Source organism: Alosa pseudoharengus, unplaced genomic scaffold (assembly GCF_046254945.1).
Source record: "Alosa pseudoharengus isolate Yale_2024_CS ecotype anadromous, Long Island Sound unplaced genomic scaffold, YU_APseudo_1.1 YU_APseudo_1.1_scf_12, whole genome shotgun sequence".
Taxonomy (NCBI): Eukaryota; Metazoa; Chordata; class Actinopteri; order Clupeiformes; family Clupeidae; genus Alosa; species Alosa pseudoharengus.
The window spans coordinates 29,393,757-29,406,726 of record NW_027468587.1 but is presented as its reverse complement, the minus strand read 5'-3'; the positions used below and the strand labels follow the sequence as shown (position 1 = coordinate 29,406,726).

General features: G+C 44.0%; 1 protein-coding gene across 2 annotated transcripts in view; it reads left to right on the top strand.

Moving 5' to 3' along the window:
• The first annotated feature begins 3,139 nt into the window (after positions 1 to 3,139).
• The window catches only part of gramd1a (GRAM domain containing 1A), a 44,989-nt gene continuing 35,158 nt past the window's right edge, over positions 3,140 to 12,970 (top strand). Inside the window, exon 1 of one of the 2 annotated variants that reach the window (XM_076280706.1) lies at positions 3,140 to 4,122. In XM_076280706.1, coding sequence (XP_076136821.1) covers positions 4,007 to 4,122 — 116 coding nt within the window. In that variant the 5' untranslated portion in view covers positions 3,140 to 4,006. Of the gene's footprint in view, positions 4,123 to 7,853; positions 8,427 to 12,970 lie in introns of those variants that run through there. The other variant, XM_076280705.1, reaches the window with a different exon arrangement.

The window sequence follows — 12,970 nt, the reverse complement described above, 5'->3', positions numbered from 1 at the left end:
AACTACTCGCGAAGTAGCCTATTCATCACACAGACATCACAAGTATCACATGAAAGAGCTTTTTCTCAGCTTTTAAACGATGTTAGCCGATAATTGCTGTGTTGAACGGTTCGCGAGAAAAGTAAATAATATAATTCAATTTAATCATACATTCTACTGAAGGTTTTGCGTCCCATGATCTCCCTACCCATTCATCTCGGTGGAATACTTTACGAACCCTTCTTTTAACACATGACAAACCATATATCAGAATAAACAGGAGCCCTTACCGAACACAAAGGCGTAAAGCAGTCCCCTGTACAGATAGCCGTTCCAGAGTAATCCAGTTTTGAATTTGCAGTAAAGTTCGACATACATGGATGTCTCCAAATTTGGACTTTTACATTGTTCCACATGATTTCATAACGGGACAAATACAAAATAAATGTTACAAATATCGCCTAGATATTGGTAAATCAGAGGACAGCTGACTAAGAGTTTGTGAAAGTAGCCTTAATTATCACAAAATGCTAAGCATGCATCTAGGCTATTTGAGTTTCTTAAAGCTGAGCTGTGCTTAAATTGTACATGATTTCTTACATAACAGGCCAAATATAAAATAAATGTTATATATAGCCTATATATCTGTAAATATTAGATGATCAGATGATTTACAGTTCTATGTAATATGTCATGTTTCATGTTTTTGTAATGTTTCATACAGTGATGCAGGTCTACTGCAGTGAATAGGCTAAATACAACTAAATACAACCTACTACTGTAGGCTATAGTTAACTTTGGCCTTGGTGCCCTGACATGTGGCCTTTGTGCCCCCCACCAAATATGCCCAACTGAAGGCCAAGTGGCCTTGCCCCCAGAATGGTGAAATTCCAAGCCTGCATCTAACTCTTGGGCACATATGCACCAATTAACCCCCAATTTATCTACCAAAATGTTATCAGAGGTTTAGCATTAACCTCAATGTCAAACTGTTTACTGAAGCATGCTCAAGGTACTCTCAACATGAGAGTTGATAAAAGTTGATAGAATGAAGGACATAATCTCTCTCTCTGTGTGTGTGTTTCTGTGTGAATAGCAATACCCTATATAACATAATAATAACAGATACTTTTGCAAATGTAGGTGTAGCCCCAAATCAAGGGAACATGTGTTTTAAAGGAATGGAATCGTGATATCAAGTTATTATCAGACTGTCCATGTAGTGGACCTTGAGACCAAGGATGTTGTCCTAAGAACAGATGTTGAACAACAGGCAACAAGAGTCAGGAATAGGCTTTTGGCGTGCATGTGTTTGTATACGACATGCTCGAGGAGAGTAGGCTACAGGATAGCCCGCTACCCCCCCGCCCCCCCCAGTCCACCAAGCACACCTCTCTACTCCACCTCCCTTACTCCACCTCTCATTTCGCTTCCCAATCACTCTCGTTGGTCATTTTTATTTTTAGGCCTGGTCAGGTTTCCAGTTACTCATTCTTTGCCGGGAGACAAGTGCTCTCTACACGAGTTGGTCTTCCCGGACGCATCACACCGCTGTTTGCATCAGAGGAGCCCCGAGCCCATGCAGGTAGGCTATATAGCTTTGTCTGAAGTGCCCCCGATTTTACTTTAGCCTATTAGAGGAGCTACGATATAAAATACAAGATGCTTATAAATGCTGTGTCATGATTTAAGCCGCTGTTCCTTCCGTCAGGCAACGACTAGACTAATTTTCGGTCAAAGCAGAAAAATCAGCTTTCCATGATACACCTGATTTGAGGTAGCCTGTTGGTTCTCTTGCTCTTGCGTCTTTTCCGTAACTTAGTGTTATGTTTAAAAAAAAAAGTTTAGGATAACCTATGTTATAGCCTAGACTGAAATGCAATTATTGTCGGTAGACTATTAAGGGTAGCCTGCTTGAATAACTTTGGATGAGGACACTATACACTAACGGCATCCACACGGGGAACCATCGCTAAAGACATTTGTCGGCTAGAACAAAACATAAATTATTTACTTGTTACAGTTAGACAGTGGAAACGTGGTCGTGGATCCATTGACTAGCCTATTGATCCCAAAATTTCCAGCATCAGTTATAACTCGCCCATATGCTTATTCAAAATAGCTTTGCGGTTGAGTCAAAATATAGGTTATGCCTGCTCCTGCATAATTAAATAAGCCATGCTGATGTTAATCGGCAGCGGCTGCAACAAATAATATAACAGGGACAAAAACATCCCTGTCTTCCAATCATCTGATTCCGTCAGATGACCGGGTAAAACCAAAATTCTCTCTCAGTCAGTGCCCCTCTTGCTTTCAGTCTCGTCTCCCTCTTCCATTAGGTTATGACAAGGTCACATATCCACAGATCAAAGCAAAGGGATATATCCAGAATTTTGTCCAACTGCACATCCGTGAAAAGCCTGGTTTAGGTCTGAGACACACTGTGTTGACTGCAATAGCCTACGCCGGGACACTGGGAAGTCATGGTGGACCGCAGTGACCTGCTTCTGCAAGGTGAGAACCGACGCTGACTATAACAATTCACCATAGGCTACTTGTATTATGCTCCTCTATTCATTAGAATGTTTATAAATTAATAGAAGCAATAATGTCAGGTCACGTAATCGTGCGTAGTTTTAAGTATATTTGCTTTTGCATTTATGTAGCCTACTTGGCTACAGCGTTTTTAATATTTTTAGAATATGTGGTTTAACTATTAGTCCACTAGAGGGAGCATTGTGATTGTTTATTCTCACTTCATGGGCTGGATATTGATGGCAGCATACGGGCTTTGTGGAGAGGCTCTCTTGGTATTAAGTCAAATAATCAAAACTGGGCGTAGTGTCATCTTATATGAACAAAGGCTAATAGATGTTAGGTTACTTCATTATGCTGTTGAAAGATAAATGTGACTGCAGAAAGATTGTTTGGTGATTAGGCCTACGGAGCGCAATAATAGCAGAATAACGAAGATGCAATGGAGGAGGTTTAACCAAAAGCCATGCGGTGTAGCACGCTCTAGTCAGGACGGTTGTGGCAGTGAGCCTACAAAGAGTGCAATGAGTGTGATCAACCTTTCAGAGAGATGTAGGCTAGGCGTTCATTTAGTACCCGGGCCGAAGAAACATTTCTATTATATCATGATCGAAAACACACGTTGGTGATTGCAAAAGCGTTTCTTCCTCCATCTCAGAGAATCGCCTTCTGCGATCATAATTTTTTTACTTGAAATCATAACTCTGCTCTCTGATTATATATGCTTACGATAGCATCTGGCTGCCATATCTTTTCATTGATTGGTCAAGATGTTCACACGTCATGAACACCCGTTACTTTGTTTGCGTGCCTCAAATCCGACCGTACCACAAAGTTGTGTACAAAGGGGTATTTGTTTTGAAATGCGTATTCAGTCTGTTTTATACAACAGAGTAATAATTCCTCAGTGCCTGCATAGATCATGAAATCACTTATCTTTGCATATGATAAGTGTCATATCAGAATTATTACCGTTTTAATCTCAGTGTGAAATTGAATACTTCTTCGTATTCCACTGTGCAATGTTTCGTTGAGCTGACTGGGGGATGGAACAACACCCCGTTGTACGCTCTGCCGAGTCTTTTAAAAGTAAAAGTGTAACGTTAACTTTTTGCCGGTGAAATGAGGTTATAATAGTAAACTTGAGATGAAAACGGTGAAGCAGTATATGGAAAGTTACAGGTCGTCCAGTTGAAGTAACGGTTATTTTCTGGCGAGCAGTATAATACGAAATGTTCGCATACTCTAGCTGTGGAATAACATATTGGTTAACTTACTAGCCTTTGAGCTAGCCACCATTTGGTCACCGGTATGTATAGGCAGCCAATAAGACATAACGTTAGCTGACTGTTACTTGCTTGACTCAACTTCTCTCCGCGGATCGCTGTGGACATCACAAGAAACGATTTTATAGTGTCTTTCTCCAGTGGAAATACTGGCGGCGTTGGAGAGGTAACGTTAAGAGGCTCTATCATTAGCAACTTCTTAAAGGATGCTGATGTGTTCCTGTGAAAAAGTGGATTTTAATATCACCCCTCGCACCGTCGCCCGTCTGGTCTCTGAGGCCGAGCAGGAGAATCGGAACGGGGGAAATTCATCAAATGTGAGGTATGAGCAGCTATAATAAGTAACGTTAACGATGTGACGTTATTATTGTTTTCCAATAACACTAACGTTATCATAATGACACATGGCCAGCCAATGTTTTGGCCTCATAACTTCAACGCTGTCAACACTGAAGAAATGGCGTTGCCTTTTGTAAACTCCAGTTAGTTTTCTTTAAGGTAACTTCCTTTAAGGTAATTTCCTGTAACGTTGTCATTGCATTAACTTATAACGTTAGCAGAGACTTTTTAGGGCCTATAATGTCACTGGACAGCATAGACAGTAAAGCCTAGGCTGCAATTAGCTTAGCCAGGCCAGGCCAGTCAACATCTAGCACAGTAAACATGCAGTGGAAAAATCCTTACTTTCCGTACGTTCTAATGCAACTGAACATTTTAAATAAGTTGTTGCACGTTGACTTTACTCTACTTCCCAGTTGAGAGAGAGCCAACCAGATAAGTTGCATGATAGCATTACATTTACAATCAGTCATCATAACATCATGTTCTATCTAGCATTTTGAGATAAGCTCAATTTGATAGCTCAATAAATCATCTTGCTGCCTCCATGGGATTTTTTAGTGCAAGCGTGTGTTAAAAGTGGGCTTTACTGTTCATTTTCATAACACGGAATGTAAGTGGTTCTCCTTCAGAATAGAAGTGGTACCTTTTTGGATTACTGTCCCAGATGGCTATTTTTCCCAATGTCATATTATCTTGACTCCTCTGCTGGCTACATGTGCAGTGGCAGGGATGCTGTTCCTTCCTGTATGGCCCAACTGACTTAAGGCCAAACCAAGCGATTGTAAAGCTGCATATAATTTATTTTCAAGCTTAATTTATTGTCAATTTCAAAGAGTAACTGTACTAATTGAACGACTCGTATATGTTAATCTAAATACGGGTTGTCAAATTCCAGACATTTCTTTCCAAGAAGGCAATACAATTTTTACTGACTGATGAAATGAGCGAAATTAATATTGTCGGAGTGGTTTGCTTTGATGACTTGATTGGTTTCTTTTCGTTAACTTTTTGGCGATAAGTCATGTCCGTGATATACTGTTGGAAGATCAAGTTCAACGGTCTTCTGTTCACGAAATGGAAAGCTAAAGATATGACACAGGTGGTGTGTGAAAGCCAGAAAAAAGAAAGAAAACATACAATTGAATTTATTTAATGGAGTGTTTTTGTGCCACTACATGGGCTGTTAGAGAAAGATTCTGTTCCTGACTGTTCTCGGTGTGCTTTAAAGCACTCAATTGATAAGACGGAGGATAGCTCGTCTGATGTGGACTATGATGAGGAGAGTAGTAGAGGGCAGTGCATGGATTACTCAGGATTACAGTGTGCAAACACCACCTTGCCAAGATTTGGCATGTGCAAACAGATGAGCAAATAAAGTTCCATGTGTAGGTCAATGACTGCAGATGCTCTGGGGGAGAAGCATCAGAGGTTGAGTTGCCAAAATATCTAAGCAGCTGACCGTGTAGCATGTTAAGTAATCCTTTTAATGATAAAACGCAATGCCCAGATAACCTCATGACAATTATTTAAATATATACAAATGACTTAATACCACAGGGAGGCTTCTCTGCAAGCCTGTCTACAGACGAAATACCAGCCCTGAGTGAAAAGAGAGCTCTGTTCTGATGTGCTGCATAAGTACTTGCAACTCAAATCTTCAAACCCAACCTTGGAATCCAAATGCCTGCGTTTCATGTCAAAACATCCCTGGTAACCACTGGCCCTTGAGGCCCATGTGTGAGTTCCATCCCTGTATGGAGCTCTGTTGCATGTCCTGTGCCATTGTAACAGGATGTGGGCTATGGCAGCTGGCATAACCCACTTGGCATAGCCTAGTCAAGTAGGAATTACACATTTCCCTATGCCACCTACATCAAGCCTAATGGGTGTTATTGCATGCAGATTGTCAAGTGATTTAGGCAAATTGAATACAGACAGATCTGTACAGGAGCAAGTACAGTAGCATAGATTCATCAGTGCTGTGCTGTCGTCCCCAATCCTTCTCTTGCCATGTAGGCTACTCAGAACAAGGTTTTTCCACCATGAGGAAAAACCTAACTTTGCATGAATTCTTTATGTTAAAGGTCGTGCTTTACAGTACTAGAACTTTATTCGAAGACAGCAGAAATTAAATGATGTAATAACATGTGAAGGACTATGCCGCGGCTGCTGCTGCTGTTGAGAAAGAGAGCACAGCCGACTTATGACTTTGAGTGGTGAGCAGATGATCTCTGTGCCGGTGGTGACCAATGAGGTGTGACCCTGCCTGCTCACCCTACGTGTCAGCCCGGCCCCTGCCTCCTTCCTTCCGCCCAGCTCCGTCCAGCTCAGCACAACAGGACAGCTCAGCACGGCCTTCCCGGGGCAGTCCCCACGGCCCAGAGCAGCCCAGGGAGTCTCTGTGGCTAGCAGCTGTGTGCGCCGGCTGCCCCCCTTTCCTTTGTGAGAATCAATGGGGAAAACGGCTAGTCTGCTTATTTAGACTTGCTTGATGACCAGGTTTTTACAGCTGCCTCTGTAAATCCTACATATTGATAAAGACATTGACAGCTCAGAAGGAAACGGAGGCTTCAAATTATAGGCTATTTTGTATGATGAAGCCCAGGTGACCCAGCCATGATTTTGTCACATGTGATTGAGCCTTTAATAAGTGTGTTGAAGTGTGTGTTAGGCACTGAATAGTTGTACAGCTGCCAACAGTTGTACTTTGACCTATTTTGAGACATTTCAATAGACATTTAGACACAACATAAAACAGACTCTGTCTCTTACTAGGGATGTTTTGGCATAGACACTCAGGCCCAAAATAACCGTAGGGAGTTTGTGTGTGTGTGTGTGTGTGTGTGTGTGTGTGTGTGTGTGTGTGTGTGTGTGTGTATCAGTGCATTAAGAGGAAGCAATGAATACAGATAAAGTCTCTACTCCCCTCAGTGGTCGGCCCTCAGTGATAATTATCTGCTCTGCACCACTGTGAGCTCTGCCCTCGCTGATGAAGCGCGTTGCGAAACAGTGCTCCTTGTGAAAGGCAACAGAGTGCGAGAGAGGAGCCACCCCAAATAACACGGAAGACTCCAGAGAGAACGCAGAAAGCGGACGAGGTGAAGTACAGAGAAGAAGAGAAGAAAACAGAGGAGAAGAAAGAGAAGGGAGGAAGGTGAAGGGAGGAGGGGGGGGGTGGACGGTAATGTGAAGCCCGAGTCTCCTAGCTCAAGGTTGCGTACTGAAAAGGGATCCTTTCGGACGGTCGGCAGCATTGTGGCTTTTTAAAGATTTCTTGTGGGCATGCCCCTCCCCCGCCTCGGTTGCTGCGGCAGTATTGACAGCATTCAGGTGTGAAGGAGGCTTTTGAGCTGTCATCTCCAAGGCTAAGGACCAATTTCACCACATCTCCCCGACAGGAAAAACTTCACTTCGTTATGACAGCAAAGGGGAGAGTGTTATCGCTTTTTACTGTGTGCGAGAGATGCAACTTTTCTGCACTCTCAGAAGAAGCTGCCAAGAGTGAATGCCTGTGAAGTTATTCGACTGACATGAGTATGGGTTTGCAAGCAAACGTGTTGTCACAGGACATACAACAAGATCGCTGAGAGGCTTTTGTTTAAGAGCACAAACAAGGTGTTTTGATACTCCAGGAACCGTCTCTATTGGATTTCCAGGGGGAAGCACTTCAAAGAGGATTTTTTTTAAACTACTCAAGCGCGCCCCCCCCCTTGCAAAGCCCACCCCACCCCACTCCCTCCCAAAAGGAGCGTCGGGGTAAACCATGACCACATCGGTGGGGGTTGTCTCGGACAGTGCGATGGCGGAGTCCATCCCCATCCCCATCCCCACGCTGATGGTGCTCCCTCCGTCGTCCGACACAGAGTCCTGGTCTCGGTCCCCCAGCCCTCGTTGCCGCCGGCCCCGGTCCCGCCGCTGCAGGGCCAGAAGGCGTCCCAGCGGGCCCGGCACCCCGGAGGACTCCCCCCTCCGCCTCACAACCCCCCGGCACCAGCAGGACAAGGCCCGCCAGGGGCCGGGGGAAGGGGAGGGGGCTGAGGACGTGGCGGGGGAGAGGAAGCAGATCAGCCGGCGACAGCGGAGTCCCTCTCCCAGCCACTCCAGGAGCGGCGAGGAGGAAAATGCCGGGGAGGAGGAAGAGTATGGGCAGGGTAGCCCCTTGCCCCTGCTGCTGCCCCTGCCGTCACGCTCCTGCTCTCGGAGCGGGTCCCCGGGCAGGCGCTCGCGCTGGTCACTCCGCAGTCTGCTCAGCAGGGACGCCTCCTCTGACTGGGACAGCTGCAGGTCAGTGTGTGTGTGTGCGCCTGTGTGTGAGTTTAGTTAGTATATATACTCTTTTGATCCCGTTAGGGAAATTTGGTCTCTGCATTTATCCCAATCCTGGAATTAGTGAAACACACTCAGCACACAAGTGAACACACAGTGAGGTGAAGCACACACTAATCCCGGCGCAGTGAGCTGCCTGCAACAACAGCGGCGCTCAGGGAGCAGTGAGGGGTTAGGTGCCTTGCTCAAGGGCACTTCAGTCGTGCCTACTGGTCGGGGTTCGAACCGGCAACCCTCCAGATACAAATCCGAAGCGCTAACCAGTAGGCCACTACAGCCCAAGTGCTGTTAAGTGCTAACCATAAGTGCTGGAAAGAGACACTGCAACCAATCCCATCGCTATTGCAAGTAACTAGCTCCCACACAGATCTTTCCACTGCAGAGTTTGGGCCTACTTGTTTTCTCACTGTCTGATTATTTAATTATGTATACAGTTTTACAGTTACATGCACTTCCTACAAATACAGTTGCATGCACTATCTATACAGTAGCCTAATAGAGTAGCCTGCAACAAAAAAATCGCCTTCCTGTGATGTACAATCCATTAATAGCCAAGTGACAACTTTTGAATTGGCAGATTTGCCTCATTTCAGTATTTGGTCCAAAAAAAGGCTTTTTATTTTGGATAGTGAGCAACGCTCACACGCAAATCTGTGTAAGGATAAAGTAAGGGATGGGGGGTGGTGGATAAAAGCTTTAGCAGTTCTACTAAGAGTAGCTTTACTTCTTTAGTATTACATAAACAGACTTTCTAAAACCTCACAGATAGATTTGACTTTTTAAGTTCATGTCAATACTTGCAATGTTCCATTGCAAAACTTTTGTATTGCTTTCTATACAGTAAGTAATATTGTGAGGTATTGCTTTATAAAAATGTGAATGTATTGCAAAAAAGAAGGCAACAGCAATGAAGTGAATTGGTGCAACATAAGAGTGTAAACTACACTAATTAAATGTGAAAAATGGCTAACAAAAACAAACAAAAATGGTGGAAAGAAGAAAGAGGCATTTGCTTCAACTCAGTAAAGTAACCGGTAAAGGGATGAAGAGATGGATAGAAAGAAGGAGGAAATAGAGAGAAATATGGATAAGTGAGGGTCCAAGAGGACCACCTCATTGGAGAATCCTAAGCCAGGCCGGCCGATCTACTGGCAAATTGGGGAAAGCAGGCGGGCTCTTCCTCTCATCCATCCTGCTTTCATATGCATGACATCACTGCTGCCCAGTGGGAACACAGGCTGTTCGCTATTATGTCACCATCGCCCAATCAGAGCACGGCTCTGTGTGGTGCAGCGCTGTGTTGTCAGCCTGTCAGAGAGATGGCTCAGAAGGCAGTGTGTGTGTGTGTGTTTCTGTGGGGTTCATATGAACAGCTGTGCTCTTGTCCCTTTCAATTGCCAAGCAGCAAATTATTGACCCACTTCTTTTGAAAATTAAAAATATTGCTTACAGTGCCATCCCAGCTATGGCTGGTCATGGCTTATAACCTGTGGAGATTGATCTGATCCGTTTGTCCTTGAGCTGATTTACAGAAGGAAAAAAATAATCGATAGGCTTCAGTGTAATGCACTATGGAAAAAATAGAAGATTGCGGAATCAGATATCCTATGACATAGTCAAAGATTTACATCACTGTAGCTATACGCCTAACAAAAAGGTGAACCATACAATGTTTTTTTTTAAATTGCTTATATGGAGATTGTAGTTACTGCCTGTGCTAGGCAGAGTATTTTGAAGTAAATATGGAGATTGTAGTTACTGCCTGTGCTAGGCAAAATATTATGATGTTTATATGGAGACTGTTTCTGCCTGTGCTAGGCAGAGTATTATGATGTTTATGAAGACTAGTTTCTGCCTGTGCTAGGCAGAGTATTATGATGTTTATGAAGACTGTAGTTTCTACCTGGGCTAGGCAGAGTATTATGATGTTTATGAAGACTGTAGTTTCTACCTGGGCTAGGCAGATTATGTGTCATGTGTTCGGAAGGCTTGGGGCTGTCAGTAAACACACCGTGTGACTCCTTCACCTGCTCCCATCAGCTGGGGCTGCTCTCACCACGCTCCTGTCCTCCGCATCCTCTTACCTTTTCACACTGGAGGTTGTCATACAGGGGATTATATAAAATATCCCTATTTTTAACTAAAAAAACCAAAAACAATGCATCAATAATTTTGTGTTGTGCACAAATTAATGTGTAATAAACATGTAATTGAAGTGTTTGCCAGATTTAGAGTTGATAAAAATAATTATTCATGGTTGTGAGTGATAGACTGTGATAGAGTGTGTGGAAGTCTGGACATGGTAGTACTGGCCATTAAGAGGTCATCTATCAGACTGCTAGAACAGATGAGTAATTAGAAGCTCAACAGCACACACAGATAGCATCAGGCCCTGTGTCCTGTCAGAGTGATGGACCACACTTATGTCTGTGAAAAGATAACACTTAATGGGAGGCCATTTTACTGCCCTGTCCAGTTGCTAAGTGTAGCCTATGCTTTCCTCCAGGCAGTTATGTTTGTTTCAGTACATCATCCAGCTGGTTTAGTTTTATAAAGATGTATATGTATATTTTTTTAGTGAAAAAGGAAAAAAAGAATAATCTGACCATATTACTAAACAACCACAACCAATTTAAAAAAGGTTGAATAGTGCTGATCCTAGTCCTCTCGGAAAGAAGTGAGTTGTAAGCAGAAATGCTGTCCAGTGAAGTGATGGGCTACCTGTGGAGGTGGGAGCTGTGTGGGCGTTGTGTAGCATGACTTGGCCATCTGCAATATTGACTGCATGTGTTGCCGGGTGCTGACCCGACTGCTTTGGCTGTGTTTGTTTGCCGTTCCTTATGCACGTTTGGTATCTGTCCCTTAGAGGGTTGTGCACCATCAGTACTGTGCTGTTCCAAACAGACTAATCATAACCCCTTGCACAACTCTTGCGTCACAAAAACGAGACCGCAAAGCCACAATGTTTTGTTTGCTCTAGGGACGGACAGGGTGGCCTTTTTGGTGTAGAGTCACTGTTTGATATGTGTCCTCTTCTTTCCCCAGTTTTACTGACATAGTTGGGGGAACATGTGCCTGACCTCAGCTAAGAACATCATTTGGTTCGAGCTCTAGTTCTCACGGGAAGATTCCTCACAGATTGACATATTCTTCTCTGTATTTAAAGGCTATGCCTCTTTGGATGTGGAAAGAGGAAGTTTTTAGACTCCAAGTTTTTAATAGCTGCCATTTATCTGTGAGCGGGTGCATATTTCCAACAGTGGCCACTCTGAGATTGTGTAAGATGCACACCGAGGGCAGTCAGCTGCTGCCATCTCCTGACCTCTTCTGTCTCGCCTCCATTGGTTTAGACGTGACTCCCTAAATCGGGCGGCTAATTGACTGATTGACTGAAAGGTCATTTTGACTGTGCAGCAGCGGCGACCCCTCCCTCTGTGGGGCCCCGACAAACTCACACCAAAACATGTACCGTATGCATTTCCATATCGTTTTCCAGAGGAACATTATAGAGCGTGTTTTGGTCTGCGTTTTAGTTAAAGCATTTAACCTATAAATAAAGAGAAAAGAGTACAGTTTGATAAGATTGAAGATTGCCCCCTATCCGGCACCTGCTTGGGACCCTGCACACCTGTTAAAATGCTGACAGGATGAGGCTACAAACCTTCAGAAGGCGTTCATTAGAAGAGCACAATCGATTCATGGCCAATTGATCTGCCTTCTCAACTTTTTGATGAGTGACATAAATTGCTACTGGTCAGTTTTCTAATTGCTCTTCTGGCAGTGAACTCCCTAACCTCATTTGAGATCTTCCTTAGTCTTCCTTTATCACTCCTCCTCCATCTTGGCCTTTAGACCGAGATTATGAGGGGCCGTGCCCAGAGACCTCAGGAAAGCAGATTACAGACGGACAGAGGCCCAACCACTCTGGATTATTATTGTGGTGCTTTACAGTCTCTAATCCAGAAATGAGAGATTGTGAGTTAAAGGGTTGGTTGGGTTGATAGACTAGCCAGAATGACATGTTAATTACGATGCCAGATTTGTTTTTAATTCACCATGTCAAATTCATGAAAATGTACAACAGGGTAGTTTGTAACTAATTTTTGGGCTGGTTCACGTGACTTGGTTTACTGGTCCGTGACCTCTTTTTTCCTTGTTGTTCCTTGTGTTATTAATATGCATCTGAATGCAATATGCAGTTGTAAGCATCATCACAGTATATGTGGCCCTCGTCCAGGCAGCGTGGTGTAAGGGAGGACTCCTTTCTTTCACACAGTAGAATCCCCCTCCTCCCCCTCTCCATCTCCCACCCTTATCCCCCGTATCTCCTCCCTCTTGCTGCGCTCGAGGGTGCAGCGTCAGTTAATCACCGTGAAACAGACGTGGTTCCAAAAAAAGAACCTAGGTTAGGTGCACCTCGTTTTGGAGGATGATGGTTTTGGTGGGATATTCGCCAAGATCGTGGAACTGAGAGCAGCCGCGGATGAAGGACACGGACCGTA